This window comes from Larimichthys crocea, chromosome XXI, assembly GCF_000972845.2.
Source record: "Larimichthys crocea isolate SSNF chromosome XXI, L_crocea_2.0, whole genome shotgun sequence".
NCBI classification, from domain to species: Eukaryota; Metazoa; Chordata; class Actinopteri; family Sciaenidae; genus Larimichthys; species Larimichthys crocea.
In genome coordinates this window covers 18,650,842-18,668,016 of record NC_040031.1, presented here as the reverse complement: position 1 = coordinate 18,668,016, position 17,175 = coordinate 18,650,842, and the positions used below count along the sequence as shown (strand labels likewise).

General features: G+C 40.9%; 2 protein-coding genes across 3 annotated transcripts in view; one reads left to right on the top strand and one right to left on the bottom strand.

Moving 5' to 3' along the window:
* The window catches only part of iqsec3b (IQ motif and Sec7 domain ArfGEF 3b), a 31,067-nt gene extending 25,195 nt beyond the window's left edge, over window positions 1-5,872 (top strand). The window contains exons 10-15 of one of the 2 annotated variants that reach the window (XM_019273687.2): window positions 85-216; window positions 323-422; window positions 1,552-1,710; window positions 1,814-1,906; window positions 2,551-2,597; window positions 3,570-5,872. In XM_019273687.2, the coding sequence (XP_019129232.2) occupies window positions 85-216; window positions 323-422; window positions 1,552-1,710; window positions 1,814-1,906; window positions 2,551-2,597; window positions 3,570-3,989 (951 nt within the window). In that variant the 3' untranslated portion in view covers window positions 3,990-5,872. The remainder of the gene's footprint in view (window positions 1-84; window positions 217-322; window positions 423-1,551; window positions 1,711-1,813; window positions 1,907-2,550; window positions 2,598-3,569) is intronic. The other variant, XM_019273690.2, reaches the window with a different exon arrangement.
* A 923-nt stretch (window positions 5,873-6,795) lies between these two features.
* Window positions 6,796-17,175, bottom strand: part of ptprq (protein tyrosine phosphatase receptor type Q) — a 33,776-nt gene continuing 23,396 nt past the window's right edge. The window contains exons 38-56 of the mRNA XM_027273155.1: window positions 16,875-17,061; window positions 16,536-16,774; window positions 16,304-16,373; window positions 15,803-15,961; window positions 15,351-15,612; window positions 15,186-15,265; window positions 14,972-15,068; window positions 14,723-14,851; window positions 13,404-13,448; window positions 12,721-12,747; window positions 12,469-12,550; window positions 11,728-11,818; window positions 11,520-11,596; window positions 11,141-11,275; window positions 10,878-11,003; window positions 9,848-9,993; window positions 9,522-9,657; window positions 7,574-7,691; window positions 6,796-7,458 (exon numbers count right to left, since the gene is read on the bottom strand). Of these exons, the coding sequence (XP_027128956.1) occupies window positions 7,421-7,458; window positions 7,574-7,691; window positions 9,522-9,657; window positions 9,848-9,993; window positions 10,878-11,003; window positions 11,141-11,275; window positions 11,520-11,596; window positions 11,728-11,818; window positions 12,469-12,550; window positions 12,721-12,747; window positions 13,404-13,448; window positions 14,723-14,851; window positions 14,972-15,068; window positions 15,186-15,265; window positions 15,351-15,612; window positions 15,803-15,961; window positions 16,304-16,373; window positions 16,536-16,774; window positions 16,875-17,061 (2,244 nt within the window). The 3' untranslated portion in view covers window positions 6,796-7,420. The remainder of the gene's footprint in view (window positions 7,459-7,573; window positions 7,692-9,521; window positions 9,658-9,847; window positions 9,994-10,877; window positions 11,004-11,140; window positions 11,276-11,519; window positions 11,597-11,727; window positions 11,819-12,468; window positions 12,551-12,720; window positions 12,748-13,403; window positions 13,449-14,722; window positions 14,852-14,971; window positions 15,069-15,185; window positions 15,266-15,350; window positions 15,613-15,802; window positions 15,962-16,303; window positions 16,374-16,535; window positions 16,775-16,874; window positions 17,062-17,175) is intronic.

Below are 17,175 nucleotides of genomic sequence, written 5' to 3'. Positions count from 1 at the left end.
CTCCTTGCTCTCTCTTGTGTCATGTATTATTTCGCTGCAGTCTTACTATCTGTCATCTCCATCTCTTTAACCTCGTCTCTGTAGATTCTCGCTGTGCCCCACAGACGTCTGGTGTGCTGCTGTCGCCTGTTTGAGGTGCCTGACGCCAACAAGCCTCATAAACAGAAACTGTCTCAGCTCCAGAGAGAGGTCTTCCTCTTCAATGACCTGCTGCTGGTAAGGAACTTCTATTCAGTGACTCAAGTACTCTTGTCAGTGCAAAATATAATGAATGTAATATATCAAATTCAGCCATGTTGTGCATTATTTGTCTCTACCGTAGATCCTAAAGCTGTGTCCTAAGAAGAAAAGCTCGGCCTCATACACCTTCTGTAAAGCTATGGGTCTTCTGGGAATGCAGTTTCACCTCTTCAGCAATGAATGTAAGATGCTTTTTTACTATTCAGCAGTTTATTCTTAGTACAGTTTCATAAAAATGCTGAGCTGGCTTCCAGAGCCATCAACAGTATTGTTGTCCATCAAGTAGGGTCAAGACCCAGACTTTGAATGAGTTAGCAAGGGGATGCTTGCTTGGATTTAAGTATTACTTTTAAAACAAAGATGAACTATTTGAGCTGTTGTCTATGATAAAAGACAATTTTAAGGTAACTGATCCTGCAATGGACATCAAGTTTTAGTAAAAAAAAACAAAATATAGATTCAGAAATCAATAAAGGTGGAGAACAGTGTATGTACTGAATAGGTTTGCTGCACAAACACAAATGGTCTATTTCACTTTCCCACACAGTTTTATGCTTAGATCACCGAGTGCAAGTAAGACTGTACTCAGGCACAGTAGTGATTTGAACTACAGTGTCCTCATTTAGCATCTTAGTGGCCTGAGGGTAGAAACTCTTCTTGGACCTCTGAGTGCTGGCTTTTTTTTTTCCGACTGCAGCAGAGAGAAAAGGCTGTTATCCAGGTAGTTTCTATCCTTAATGATTCTCCTAGTCTTATTCCTGCAGCGCCTGGTGCAAATCACTATTGTACATTCAGCCAAATGAACCCCCTTCGCAGGACCTTGCAGTTTTTGCAAGTTACTGCAGTTCCTTGCAGTTGCTCAGGCAGTGATGTAAAAAATCCCTCAGTGTTTGATGGTATAATTGGAATTTTCTCAAGTGTTTGATGTGAAACAAATTTGACCTGATGATGGTGCTAGATGAAAAGTTGCGGATGTAAAGTTATTACAATTAATGCCGTAGGGAAACAGGAACATTCATTGAGCCACAACGTAAGCAAAGCTGTTTGCAGACATATGAGCTTTGTAATATTTCTGCAAACCTCTAGTCGCAATATTAAAAAGACGTTGCTGCCAACAGAAACACAATTGGTCATTGACCTTAACACATGAGTTTTGTAAGTCTAAGGAGAAACCTTTTGTGAATTCAAAAGTAGAAAGTAAAGTAAAAACTGCAGCACTGATTTGTTGAAATTCTGCATCCTTTTTTTTTTTTAGAATAAAAGTTATGGTCTTCTTTTTCTCTTTGACACTTTGTCTGGGTTTCTCATCAGACTATGCCCATGGCATCACAATGCTGAGCCCGTTTACCTCAGAGAAGAAGCAGCTGGTGAGTTTCTGCTCCCCGAGTGGAGACGAGCTCAGGAAGTTTGCGGAGGAGCTCCGAGAGGCTATCACAGAGGTCAACGAGATGGAGCAGATACATATCCAGTGTAAGGAAGGAAGCACACACACCACAACATATGCAAATGCAAGCAGACACTGCGCTGTATGTGGGTGGTTGCAGGCAATCTATACATATTTTTTGTGTTGTAGGGGAGTTGGAAAGACAACAAGGCATCCAGCCACATGGCATACACACCAATGGCGGACAAGTGGACACACACACAGGACACGGCTCTCCCTCAGGTGCTGGTTTTGCTCATGCAGCATATAATACATCACACAGCATACATTACGCATGACAATGCATATATTACTCAAAGCAATGTTGAAAATAGGACAACTTCGTGGACTCGGATGAAAAATCCCACCACACTGACAAAGAAAATGGAAAACAGAAAAAGTAACTTCCCTCTAAAACCATAAATTGGTGTTGAACGTTTAAATATTTTTCTATGAATTAAACAAACAAGATACAAGTTAATTAATTTAACTTTAGATCTTTGGACAGATCCAGGCTAGCTGTTTCCCAGTTTCCAGGCCTTATGCTAATGTAAGCTGCTATGTTTTCCAAAACGATGAACTATTCCCTGATACATATGTCAGCTTTAGAGTTTTTATAGATGCATTCATATTTTTCTCACTTTGGACAGAGCCAGGCTAGCTGTCTTCTCCTGCCTCTCGTCTTTGTGCTTACATATGAACTTTAGGAGAGCAGTCAATTTTATCATCTCACTCTCGGACATAAAGTGTGTTCTGAATATTTCCTTCAAAGAAATCAAAGTCTGCATGTATGAAAAGCTGTTTCTCAGTTGTTGTTTTTTAGGATTGTGCATATGAAACTGAAATCTACCTGTTGACTTACAAACAGTCCTGTTTCTCCCCGACAGGCCTGCAGGATCCATATGATAAAACCGGCAACAACAACACAGTAGAGGTAAGTACTAAAGTCATACATGTCACCCTCAGGTAAGTGCTTGCATCTCTGTGGGTGTGTTTTTTATGTGTGTGTGTGTGTGTGCGCGTGTGAGTATGTATGTGTGTGGTTAGACAGGGACTGTGCCTCATCCTGAATAGAAAGTCTGCTTTATGCTTTGCTTTAAAAGAGTACCGCCAAAGGCACATCCCCACTAAACAGCCCGGGATACAAAGGCTGCTGAGAGGAGTCTGCTGTAGTGCCACTAGAAACAGTCTCTTTCTGTGCCTCATGAGTGGATCAGCAGCCACTCTACTCGCTATACAACATCCCTTCTTTCATCAGCTGCTGCTTGCCAGCCTTACTGTATAAGCCTTTGCAAGCCACCATAAGCCTGGCTGGCTCCTAGAATACCATCAACAAAGCCAGATAAGCTTGATATCGTTAACAGTCTGTTGAGTGTGTGGGTGGGTGGGTGCGTCTGTATAAACCAGCCCTTCCTTTAACTATGCATAGTGACAGTTGTTTTCCCCTTTCCAGTTTTTATTCCTTTGCCCATTCTCTCCCCCCTCTCACTCTCCTGCCTCTCAGTTAGTCCTTTAGAGACAAGTGTGTTAGGGAGACACCACGCCCTCGGTGTCACCTCTCTCCTCTCCTGACACTCCCTTTATTGTTTAGCTTCTCATTCTGCCACTCATTGACCATGTTCACACACACACACACACACATAAAATTCAAAATGTTCCCGCCAAATCTTCTCACCCCACAATCCTTTTCTCTTTCTGGGCTGGTGTGTGTAAAAAGCATCATTGAGAGAAAGTATAGATCATGTAAAAACATGATTGAGGGAAAAAGAGTGTGTGTATTTTGCATGCGCTCATACAACCTAACTGCATGCCTGCATGCCCATGTGCGTAACACACCAGAGGGCTGCGTAGAGGCTGCGTTCAGGCTGGTAACTCCTCATGCGTTCTCTGACTGTTCCTAAACTAGGTGTCAATTCACAACAGGCTGCAGACCTATCAACTGAGCCAGCCCAGCATTGAGTCCACGCCTCTGGCCCTGGCTGCACCACCCGCTCTACTCAGCCCCGTCCAGCCCGGGGAGCTCCGCCCAGAAACCCTCATCCAATGCCAGCAGATTGTTAAGGTGATCGTTGTGGACCAGAGCGGGCGAGGGCGGATGGAGGCATTTCTCAGCCAAGGCCCGGCTACCCATCAGCTCATCCAATCGGCCATGTCCACGCCCGTGCATGTCAGAGAGGGCGACGGCCCTCAGCCCCCTCTGCCGCCCCCTCCTCCACCTTACAACCACCCCCACCAGTTTTGTCCACCTGACTCACCCATGCCCCTCCACCACACCATGCCTCTCACCCGCAGGCGTAACTCCAGCGGCTCCCGCAGCATTGTCTGAGTCGCCGGCTACTCAGATACGAACCCTGAGGACCAGATGGTCACATTCACACACAACAACAAACTCATGCTGGAGCACTAGGTGACTCACTTTGAATGGTAAGAAAAACACTGCGAAAAAAAAGAGAAAAAAGGAAGGAATAAACTGTACAAGTCAAAAAAAGGACAAAGAAAAGGAAGGATCTATTCATAGTCTTGACTGAGTGGTGTTGTTTTTGAACATCAAGTAGTTTTGATGCCATTTCTGGTAGGCTTCTCATCTTTCTTTTGTCTCCGACATATCACCCCAGTACCTGATGGTGTTGTCTCTCTAGATTTCACACTCTTCAAAAGATCTTGTGACTTTGCATTTTTAAATGTCACCTGTCCAACAAATGTGTTTGCGAGCTATGACCGTGAAACCGAGGGGCAACGTCACTCCAGGAACTCTGAAAGGACATCAAATCGCTTTATATATAAAGGACAAAACTCAGTTTACACCTCTGTTTGGTCCAGGTTTTCAGTATTAAATATCAAACTCATTTCAGAAGAGCTAAACTAGCTTCTCCTCACTGTAAAAATCTCGGCATAATGTGAAGAAACAAGAGTACCCGCTTATTTGTTTCCTCCATTTTCTAGGGAACAGATAATCAGAATATGTGAGGAAGAAGGCGAAGAAAAGGATAAAATATCTCTACCCTGTCATGTGCAGTGTAGTGTAACAAGCAAGGATGTTGCCACTCACTAAACTAACCTAAAACCATATCCTGACGACAATCATATTTTCTCATGCTTTGGAAAACTTGTGTGAGCAGATGTCTTCACAGTAGTGTGTGACTGCCCCGATGCTGTAGTGTTTTGCTCTTGCAGAGCTCAGGAAAGGATTTGCTGCACTGTAACATGTAATTTCTGCACCTCTGAGTCGTATTGAGAGCAAGCGTGCTTGTGTAGTGTGTGTTCAGTCTGCTTACTCATGGGCAACAGAGAGTAGGACTGGTAATTTATCTAAAACAAGACTAAAAGAGCCAGCTGAAGACTTTCTTCTCCTGTATATTTACTCCTAATGGGTTACATTGTGTGAATACTGTTTTTACCCTTGGATTTAGGCAATATCTCTGCCCAGAAAACTATTAGCTTTAGTTAAAAAATGAATATCCTGCACAGGGTAAATGAAGGTCACCTTACAAAAGCATCACTCCCCTCTCATGTATTATATTTTTCCTTGCACACTGAAGATGTTTTAAAAGCAGAGATGCATTCCTTTGCTGAATGTTAATCAGGGGGAAAACCGAAGAGGTCCATAAGATAATATGATTTCATCGCCGTGTCGTTTGTCCAGTGTTGACGGTTTGAGTTTGAGCCAGTTTGTACAGCAGACCACACATCCAACTGAGACACACCGGACACGTCTTGTACCTTTTGCACCACAGAATATATTGGATATATTGTAAATAGATAATATAGATTTATTCTGCAAAAGTGATTGGTTTGCCCAGTGTGTGTATCTACATATGTATTTGTACAGAGAAGATCTAGTTTAAAAGAAAAAAAAAGGATATTATAGTTATTATAGTTATTATTATTATTAATATTATTATTCACATTTAATATCAGGGGGTGTCCTAAATCCTACTGCTACGAGAGACAGGAAACAGGCAGCTTTTATAGAATACACTCCAGTTACCATGGTAACATACACGGATATTAATACAGATTTGCATTCATCATTAAATTACCATGTCATGTTATTATAGGATTATTAAGAGATGGCTGTGTCACCTGTTAAAGGTGTGAAAAGGGCTATGCTGTATTGGTGAATACATACAGTAAACCACAGGTCATGCACACGAACACACACCCACACACACTCACACAGGTAACAGATACAGTATATATATATATATATATACAGTATATACAGTATATACAGTATATAATATATATATATATATATATATATATTAATATAATATATATATATAATATATATATATAAATATATATATATAGTGTATACACAACCACACACATAGTGATGTTCACATACATGCACATAGCTGCCAAAGCAACAACAAATCCAGATTAGAGCCACCTTAGAAACTGATTTCTCAAGTCAGAAACCCCCCCGCTTTGTTTACTGTCACAGTTTAATGTAAACTCTGACTGACTTGTACTGTACAGCATGAAATCTTTTGTTTTTTTTGTTTTTCATTTACAGTACACGGGAGGGGGCGGGGGTTGATTATATGTCTGTATCATTATCGTCAGGGCATGTTTAGTTGATTGATGTCATTTTCTCCCCTCTCTCTACTTCCTCCCCCCCTCTCCATGGTTGTCATGGAGATGCACCAATCTGCATCCTCACTGTGGAGCACTGTCATTAATCTTTGCACCCTCACAATATTTCTAAAAAGGAGATTTCTTAAAGAAAAAAAAAAAAACATGTTTACTAAAGGAATATTTCTAATTTTTTCTGTTTGAAGAGAATGAAAGAATAAAGTAGTTTTTACTCTCGGGCTTGTCTGTCTCCGTTCACTGACGTCAGTATCGTCTCAACAATGTCTTACGTCTGAAGTACTCCAAGCCTCTCTAATCAATGAATTTGCACCAGGTGTGCAAGAAGGACAGTGGAATGAAGGAGCTTATGGGAAATCTGTCTACACCGGTGTTCCTGCAATCCACCCACCCTGTAACACACCAGCTCTAAAACTCATTCGTGGATTTGTGGATGAGGTCAGCCCCAAATCAATATTGATTCTGACTTCTACTTGTGTGTTGTAGCAGAGTCAGTAGTAATTGGAGTACATCATGGGTGCTGAGGCTCTCTCTCTAAACAATAAGACTGCAGTTTGTAATTTAATATTGCAACGTCAAAACGGCTAGTATTTTTTCAAGGCCAGAAAAAATACTAGTAGCTTTTATTTTTGCAAATCACACTTGAGAAAGGATAAATAAAATGGAAATGCTGTCAACACTTCGACACAGGAATTACAAAGAGATCGAAAAAAACAACAACACCGTTTTGGCTGAATAAATTATCTTACAAAAACATAGATGATATCAACATAATACAGTAATTACAATAAACAGTGAAATCAATTTGTGCAAAGTACCTGAAGGCTTACAGACGTGATAGAGCTCTCGCAGTCAGCTCACCGTTTTGCTCTTTTCTCCCTGACGTTTTCTTTGTCCCTTTTATTTTTCTCACTCTCTTTGAAAACAAGTGTTCAACGTTAAAGGGAAGGACGCTGCTGAGAAGTGGGTTGAAGTGGAGCAACAAAGTCTTAGTTGACTGACAGTCCATTCAGATCAGACTGTGCTGTTCACCTCGTGTTTCTGTTCCCTCTAACCTTGTGTGATTGAGGCCAGGTCCAGTCCACAGTCAGCATCGCAGTGACCTCGAAACACACAAATGTCACTCTCCCTCAGGCGAATGTGTCCCCCGGCCAGTCTTTACATAGTGGTCTCCTCCCATTCCAGCTCAACATCACCTGAAAACCAGTACAGACATGTGAACTGAGCACTGTGCTGTTGTAAGTGTGAGGTTTAATTCGGTGTGTGTGTGTGTGTGTGTGTGTTTATAGCCCTATATATGTTGTTGTTTACCTTCCATGGCATCCAGGGAATCCATCTTCTCAAGAGCAGAATAGTTCACAAACCAGATGGATTGGCCTTTGTTGGTTATAAGTTCAAGCGTACTTTGGTGCAGGAAGATGTACTGGGCCTGACAAACACATATATACATATATATTGAGAAATACAGGGCAAATCTCCATATTAATGAATTTGTTGTCAAATTAAATCATGAATAATATAATGTCCTGGTGGCCAGTGCTGGCCATATATTCACAACAATCTTGAGTCAAGCTGCCCAAAATAATAATAATACGAAGAACAACAAGATTATCTTATAATAGTGGATTTAGCACATGAATTTTGTACTGTGATTTGCTTACATGCAATCAGGATCATGTTACATGATTCAAGGCTTTTTCTCTCACTTCCAGGACACAAACCGCAGATTTTATTTGTGTAACAAAAGTAAAATTTGAAGATCAAACTAAACTATGATATCAATTTTTTTTTCTCTCTTAAAGGACTAGTGTGTTAGTAGCATTTAGTGGTTGTTTGATAGTTACTTATGATAAACCCCTTGCCTCATCTTTTCTTTTCAAGGACTCGTGGCGTCTATAGATATAAAAGGCTCTGTCTAACAAAAACATAAAGATCCATTTCTGCCGTATTCTGTAAAAAAGCCATGGATGTATAACAGTGAGAGACATGGAAAATGTTTTTTCAAGGTTTTCTTTTAGCATCTTTTGGCCTATAGTTCATGCTCGTGATGATTAGTGTCCTTCTCTGATGTAAAGAGTGCAGAACTATGAACACTTGAGAGAACCATGCCTCAGGTAAATACACACAATAAACACAATAAAAGATAACCTTCATACCTGAAGGATTTCTGATTCGTTTCTGTATGTCTATTTGTCAACCTAAATGAACTGAAACTGGACAAGGACCTAAGCGGACCGGAGTGAGCTGGCCCAACCATGCAGTCAAGTGAGACGCTGCAGGGAATGACCTGCCTCTTGACTTCATGCTTTTGTCTAATATTGATTCAGTCCTATCAGATGTGAAGACACAATGTGTGTGTGTGTGTGTGTGTGTCATATATACACACGCACACACAGACACATATATATATATATATATATATATGTCATTTCTTTTTATAAAATCATAGGATCACAACAACAACTTGGACTTACCACAGGATTATAATAGGATTGCACTGCTGGCTTGTTTAGAGGCGCTGTGCTGCAGTATCTCAGCACTGACATTTGCAAGTTTATATTTGCCTGGACTATGCTAACAGCTACAGTAGCTGTATGACACACTGAGCAATCCTGTCTTGAAGAATCATGCCATCACCAGGTGCAACACAAAGAAATGTACAGAACATCTAGAAATAACAAGAATACCGAGAAGAAGCACAGTCACTTGGCTGAGGGTACCTGCAGACACTGAGACATTGAAATGAAGACAGAAACGGGTAATTTTAGGATAGGTCTGCGCTGTTTTTAAGAGGGAGAATCCTGCTCAGCATATGCCTTTAATTTACTGCCAGATCATTCCCTTTGTCAAAACGAGAAATTTCCAGATATTTCCTCATGAGGATGAGATCACAGCAGGGCACCAAGTAAAAAGTAGGACAACCACACTGCCACTGGAACAACTTAAGACAAAATACAGTATGATACCCCCTTTTTTGTGTCTCGTTTATTCTCTCTGGGTAAACCACAGAAATATGGTGAACATGTTTTTTTTTTAAATATATATAAATATATTTTGGGGTATTTTCTGCTTTTTTAGACAGTGATAGCTGGAAAGATGGACAGGAAATGCAGGGAGGAGAGAGAGGGGATGACATGCAGCACAAGGGCACAGGACCCTGGGCTTCTGCATAAGGACTCAGCTTTAATACAAAGTGCACATCCTCTATCAGGTGAGCTAACACCACAGATACACTGTTTTTTTTTAAATGTGAACTCACCAGATTCTGTACCATACACATCCTTTCGCTGCGAAGCTCAGCCACCAGGCCATAAATATCAACAAAGTCATGATCTCTGACGTGCTGAATGAGGTGGTCGAGCGCAATGAACACACCTGTTCTGCCCACACCAGCACTGAGGAACAGAGAAAGAACAGCACACCATTATACTTTCTGCTGCCGCTTTAGTAAACTTAAAATGACTTAGATGTTTATTCCTTATTTTGTTGGATATGAAACTCCATTTACATACATTTAATTTACTGCACTTTAATCTAGAGGACTCTAATAAAATGTATGCAGTGTGTGCAGATGTGCCAGAGTACCTGCAGTGGACCACTATGGTGGTGTTGTCGTGTCTGTGGGCTCGAACTGCTTTGACAAACTTAATGAGAGTGCTGCAGGACTCTGGGACTCCGTGCTCAGGCCATGATGTGTAATTGAAGTGGTTAACCAGAATGTACTGTCCGTGCTACACAGAGGAATTTATACAAGAAAAAAAAAACATCAAGTTAAATTTAATGTCTCCAGTATTTACATATACACATATATTTACATACAAATTACTTTAACACACAACTGAATTTGAGGATGTTTTTAGTCAAATATTTTATGTTTGCCAGAGTTTTTAATGAGATAGTTCAACATTTTGGGAAATGTGCTTGCAGTGAGTTAGATATAGAGCCAAAGTTCTTACCAACTCTTGGTAAGAAAGTGTAAAAGCAAATTTCCCTAAATGAACTATTCCTTTCTCTGGTTTGCCTGTAAGTCGTCTGATAACCAATTTACTTTCAGAACAAAAAGCACCTACAAATAACATTTGATATTTATTATGTAGTTCAATGGAATTCAACTGTTTGCCTCCTCCCTCTTCAGTGTATTTCCTGTCATTTCCCCATCCCATTATGTTTCTGTCTGTCTTGTCTGTGTGTTACTGGGCGTAGCCTCCAATTTCCCTTGCACCTGCCTGATTGCTTCACTACACGTTCCTTATACACAATCAGATACTGCAGTATAAAATAGTGTCTCTCCCTCCCAGACTCGTCCAGATTGTTCCGTCTTCCTAGTGGTAACAAGCCAACTCTGTGTTATTTTGTGACTTTACTCTATGCTTTTTTATTCTTCCTCCTGCCATGTTCAGCTCCCACGTCTGCACATTTAGAGTCCTGTCACCACCGGCTCTGCACCACACCAGACACTGGCTCTCCTAACCTACACTATGCATTCTCTTTGTGGTGTAAATAAACTATTTAAGCAAGATTCAGTCTCTGGTTGGTGTCTGCATTTGAGTCTACTACTGTTCTCTTTACCAGAAATGTGGTAATGTCTGCTTTGTGTGTGTTTGTGTGCGATTACCCTTTCTACTTTTAGGGTTCTGACAGTCCAGTCAGGATAGACTTCCTCTGACACTTTTGAGATGAGAATGTCACTAAACACTGTCATTAGCTTGTTGTCCTCTGGCCAGTACTTGTGACATCGAATCTGAAATGTCACACACACACACACACACACACACACACACACACACACGTATGTATTAGATCTTTGTAGTGGATTTAACCCTACTGGTAACAGAGTTATAATGGAACCTAGTCTCTGACAAATCTTCAATGACGCACTCTGCCTTTCTCGTAACACTGTGTGAGCATGGCGATTGTGCGGGTTCCCGTTTCCCAGATCATCCTCCAAAAGTCAGCCACTGTGCTAGCCAGAGGTCCCTGGGTGGCTATAAACTCATTGGGACAAACATAGCCCTTGAGACAAAGGGAAAGTGAGATAGATGTTTATATTTGCAACACACAGATCTACTGAAATTATAAATTAACATCATTGACTATAAATGAAACCAAATATAAATAATAGGATAATAATAAAAATAAAAATGATTCACATTGGAACAAATGCATGTCATGCCTGCATAATGATAACCTGATAATCACTCAATCACTGAAGTGACCCTCCAGGTTAACGGTTGGGCTTGTAGGAGCTGATACTCACTGAGACAAAGCTGGCGTTGATGTAGTCAGAGCCCGCAAGGGTTACTTCTGGCTGCAGTTTCACTCGGTTGTTATTGTCTAGACACATTACAGTGAAAAGAGTGTGGTAGCAGGATAATTGGTGGTGAAATTCATACGCAGTTAATGTTAGAGTTAATACACTGAGAGCATTTTGCTATTGAAAGCTAATTTTCAGTCTGACCACTCACAAGGTTTGATGTTGGGGAAACGGTTTTTTGTTTTGTTCCAGGGCAGGTCAGCATCTGAGGTGGCCAGGTCCTGCAGCAGTTTTGGAAGCTCCTGGAATGTAATACATTAGTATATATACACACACACACACACACACACACACACACACACAAACAGAATTATAGGTCAGAGCGTGTATTTTTTGGAACCGAAGGGAAAGATAAAGGCAAAACATTTTCTCTTTTTCTTTTGACTTTAATAATACTAAATACTAAGTTGAAGAGAGTGCCAGACGTCTTTAGGTTTGGTAAGAATAACCTGATGGTGTCTAGTACAGAAACAAGCATTCACCTTCTGTGTTTTGTAATGACTATACATCATTGGTCATGATGAATAATAAATAAAGCAATATGTATAATTTAGACAAGGGTATAGTTTTAGCTTTCGCAGCTGCTGCTTTCTTGCAAAATTTAGTCTCCAAATGTTAATTTAATAGGACGTTATACAACTTTTTTTTACATTTGAAAGGCGCAAAAGAAACTAGACTAAAGCTGGCATTGATTCTGTTCCATGAATCTTCATTGTCTGCACTAAATTCTCCACACCTCACCTCTTTTCTGTGATCTGCCAGACTTTCCTTCACGCTCCAGTTTGTTTGCTGTTTTTGTCTATTGCAATTTGACAATTTTCTATTATTCCACCCCTCTTTATATATTTATCCATTCTTAAAAGTTTGACAAACACGGGTCCAAAACACTTACAGCAAACTCTTCCTGAAACCTGGCATTGTTATTGCCACACAATTCCTCTATGTGCTGCAGAAAAGTCTTCTTGCTGACGGGCCTGAGGTAAGGAAATAGAGATAGAGAGATGTACAAAAACTCTACAACAATATGCTATTTTCTCTAAATATATTCTAGGTTACAACATTCAGTGCTGAGCAGTACAGAACATGCTGATCTTGGCTGCAGTTACTGTGTGAATATTCACATTATTTATGCAGGATGACTTACTTGAGTGATTTCCTGTAGCTGAGCAGCCTGGACAAAAATAGACAGCAAACATCAACCAAAGTAAACAAATTAACGCAATAATCACAACCCACACCGTGGTATTTCTGTCTATGACAGCTGAATTGCTCTATATCGCAGAGAGAACCTGGCACGATGTGTTTAAGCAAAGAAGGTTCAACCATTTTTAATGAAATCCTCTTTGATTAAACACTGACTTTGATCTTTGATTCTAAAGGAATAGGTGAACATCAGTGAAACTGAATGAAGCATATGGTTATCCCGCTGTGGCTGATGCTGAAGATTTGTAGCTATGAAGATCCTATCGCTATCGATAAAGCTTACCATTTGTGCCTGCTAAGACCGCTAAGCCGGCTGGGCAATTTAGTAACAGTAAGTGGGTAAACAAATTAAAATGGTCTCAAGCAGAGGAGTGTCAGCACAGCTCTGCAATCCCTGCCAGTGATGGAGGGGAAGGCTGCAGGCAAAATGCTGATGTCACTAATTAATTCAACTGTAGACCTTCACTAAAGGTTTCATACACAGCACAGATGGAGGATTTAATGCAAGCCTGACATAATGATGACACATACAGTGATGAATGGAAGGTGGAGTAAAACATGCAAACAATACACAGCAAAATGTAGCGGACACACACACACACACTGGTGGAAAGCCCAACTTACTGGATCACATAAATCTCTTTCCGTCTAAAGAAGAAGGAAGAATACCTGGTGAGAGAAAAGTGCTCAGTGAGAGACAAACGAAGCAATGCAGTTGTGTGCAAGGAAAGTTATTTGAGCCATTCCTTTGACAAGTAACAAGAAAAGGTGTGTTAATCTGACATAAACTGTGCTTGGAAATGTGGTCAGCTAATTGTCCAGGTCGTAACAAAGCAGACAGACACACTGCACCAATGAAGCCACTTTTAACTTAATGGTGAGCAACATGCAACTGTCTTTGTGTGAATCAACATGCAAGTTATCTTCAGGGACTCCCTCTTTTTCAGAGCCATGAAGAGTCAGTGCATATGAAAAAATGTCATATTGGATGTTTAATAAGATAAGCAAACGTTTGCTCAAGTGGGGTAGTTATATTACTTTTTCACATAAGAGATAAGGGACGGCTACATGCCAAGTGTGAACACTTTTATTTATTTAGATTCACTCATCTGTGTTTTATGTTGTTGTTGTTTTTTTTTAGAAGATGATTTTTTTTTTGTCACTTCTGCTTTATTTAGATAGTGACAGAGAGAGAGAGCGAGATAAAGAAAGGCAAAGTAAAGAGAGGAGGAGGAGATGACATGCAGCAAAGGGCCTGGGCTGGAATTGAATACGGTGCGCCGCAGTAAGAACTTGATACATGGTATGAGCTCTATTAAATTCTTCTTGAGACACATTTGACAGCCACATTTTACACCTACATGGACCCCTCTATTTTTATTTTATTTTTTTATTTTGTCGTCATGGGTGTATTGTTTAGATGTTGGAGTGCAAAGACGAATAATACATGTTTTGTGTTTGTTTTCCTGCCTCATCTTAGCCATAAGTGACCTTGATTCACTACAACTAACACTGAACACTTTATTTCTCACCAGCTTGCAGCACTTATCGTCTGTGCACTTGTTCGTGCCAAAAAACAGAAAGGCTAGATGCTGAATTTGTTTGAGAGGATGTTTGGGGAGATGCAGACAGGATGACTTGTCTGTTCTCCACAGAACTGAGGGTAAACTTTAAAGCCACAACGACGCTGTGTTGTTTCATAGTGCTGCTACTGCTGGTTCTATTTTCTGCACACACTCTACAACGCTACAAGACTTTGTGCTGACAGCACATCAAGTTGGCTGCAGCAAACTGATATTTTTCTTGTTGACTTATATTTAAAATTTTGTCTGGAGAAGGTAAATCAAGCCTGCAGTCATGTAGTGTGCACCCAGCTTCAAAAATGCATGTGCTATGTTCGGCGAATTGATGCTTTTACATCAAAAATGAACACACAGACTAACCGGTTGAGATTTTCTTGTTTCAGCTCCAGGTCTGCCACGGCAACCAGCTGATCCAGTTTACTCTTTGTCTCTGTCATTTCTGCCTTTCTGGGTGAATAAGTCCCACCTTCCATCTTGCGCTGATGAAACCTGACAATCAAACACAGAATTAAAATGATTTCTTGTGCATTGATATTAAATTGCAATCAATACAGTGTTTCATTTAATGAAAAATGTTGGCAAATTAATGAATGCCTGTTGTCATCTTACTTGATTGAGCAACAAATGATGATGAGGAGGCCAGCCAAGAAAACAGAAAGCACAACTCCCAGAATGATCTGATCTACTTTGGTCAACAGCCCGTACACTACAGAGAGAAAGAGAGGAGACGGACTGTACAACCTCATACAAAAACAACAAAGCGGGCTATACAGGTTATATTTTACTGTTTGTCGGAGAGTAAAACAGGGATGAATATAAATACCTGCAGCTGCAGTTTTGACATGCTCTGAGTACTCTGAGTCTGTGGATTGGCCATTGATGTTAGTGGCTTTGAACTTAAAGCTGGAAAAAAAACAGTCCAGTGTCAGTGTTATATTGTTATAAATGTACAACAGTTTTTAAATTGTTGTCTGTATAGTGCACTCACACATAGACCGTGTTAGGCTTCAGGGGTCCATTGCAGTACATGTCAGTGTTGTTTTCCCTCATACAGTCATTGCTCTCTCCGATTACATATGTTTCTGCCATAGTGGCATTCCGCCTCACTAGTGGCCAGCCACGTGCAGCCATGCCTGACGTCCCATCCTCCGAAAGACATGGCGGGTTGGGGAACCCCTTGTCAGTCAGGTAAGGGACAGGATGATCAAAAAATGCATTCTTCCAGTTGGTCAGGTTCTGAAAGTCCTTCACTATGACAGGAGAAAAGTTAGAGAGGAAATGAATCGCAGGCAGGCACTTCTGGTTCACTACTGTGAACTTAGTACTAAGCGAAGTACTGTAAAACAATATTTTACTCGTGGCTTTAAGTACAAACAAGACTGACACCTAAGAGTATTTAACTAAAAAGTGATGGCTGTCAATGTTTTTGAAGAGTCATACCCCCTGACTCGGCCACGATGACCTGAATTTTTGTGATTGGTCCATTGTCGTCACTATAGAAACAGGCAGGCATGCGGATGGTGATACTCCTGTGGGTTACCATGGCAACGCCACCATGGCCCATTACTGCCTGGGGTCTTTGAGTCGGTTTGGCCGGGGCTAGAACACACGGAGGAGCACACACACACACACACACACACACACACACACACAGGTGTAAATACAGTATGTGTGAAGATGTGGTTTTAGTTTGATGCATTTACTTATAAAGCATGACAAATAGGCTGCTGTTATGAAAAGTGAGAGTAAAACTGCACAATCCACAACCATCTGACAATACTGCTGAGTTATATTTGCTGCGTCAGAACAGGCCGCCATACTGTTGTACTGAGCAATAACACTATGTGATGGCAATTCTCTGTCTCCAATCTATGCTGCACTGCTGCAACAAGAAGGAGACTGTAGCACACTGCAGAGCACACAGACAGAGGAGGGACATACCTTTGATCCCTGTAGATATCTGGACATCTGAGCTGGGTGGGCTCCTACCAGCCCCATTCTCTGCTAAAATCTAATAAAAGACAAATAGAAGAAACGGAGGAAGACAGTAGAAAGTGGGACGTGCACAGATAGGAGTTAAAAGAAAGAACTAACAACTATTTGAACAAGGGCAACCTGGAGTTATGGCTCCAGGTGTGTATGTGAATACAAATGTTTGTGTGTGTATTTTCACCTGGAGACTGTAGGTGCGTCCTCCCTTCAGGCCCTCTATGACAGCACTTATGTTGTTTTGGTCTCTTTGGGTGAAATCAAGTCTGACATTCTTGACTAGCTGACTCTTTTCGTAGATGTACACAAAGTAGGCAGTGATGTTTCCATTGGGTTCCTCTGGAGGGGTAAAAGTAACCCTCACACAGTTCACTTCTTCTGGGATAACTGTTACAATCACGTTCTTTGGAGGGTCTTTTGGTTCTGGGGGCAGAGAAATTAGAATTAATAATTAATAACAGATATTTGGTCATATTTACAGGCACCCGTCTTAGGTGCTCAGAGACGTAAAATATCCACATACTCTCCTCCAGTGTTTGAAATTCAAAAGGCCCGATGGCTTTCCCATCGCTGGCAGCCTGCTCCACCGGACCAGTGAAGGCGATGATTGTCACAAAGTAACGAGTGTAAGCAGTCAAGTTTGTCAGAATGAAATTCGTCATCTCTCCTGGAGCTCGGACTATTGTGATGTTCATATCAGGACCATTCACCTGGTAGGACAGGAATGAGCAGTTGGAGTAATTTCAAAATTTTTTTTGCATTTTCCTACACCATATGTTAACTTGCCTTTTAGCTGCTACTGCTGTTTTAAAAAACAACGTAAC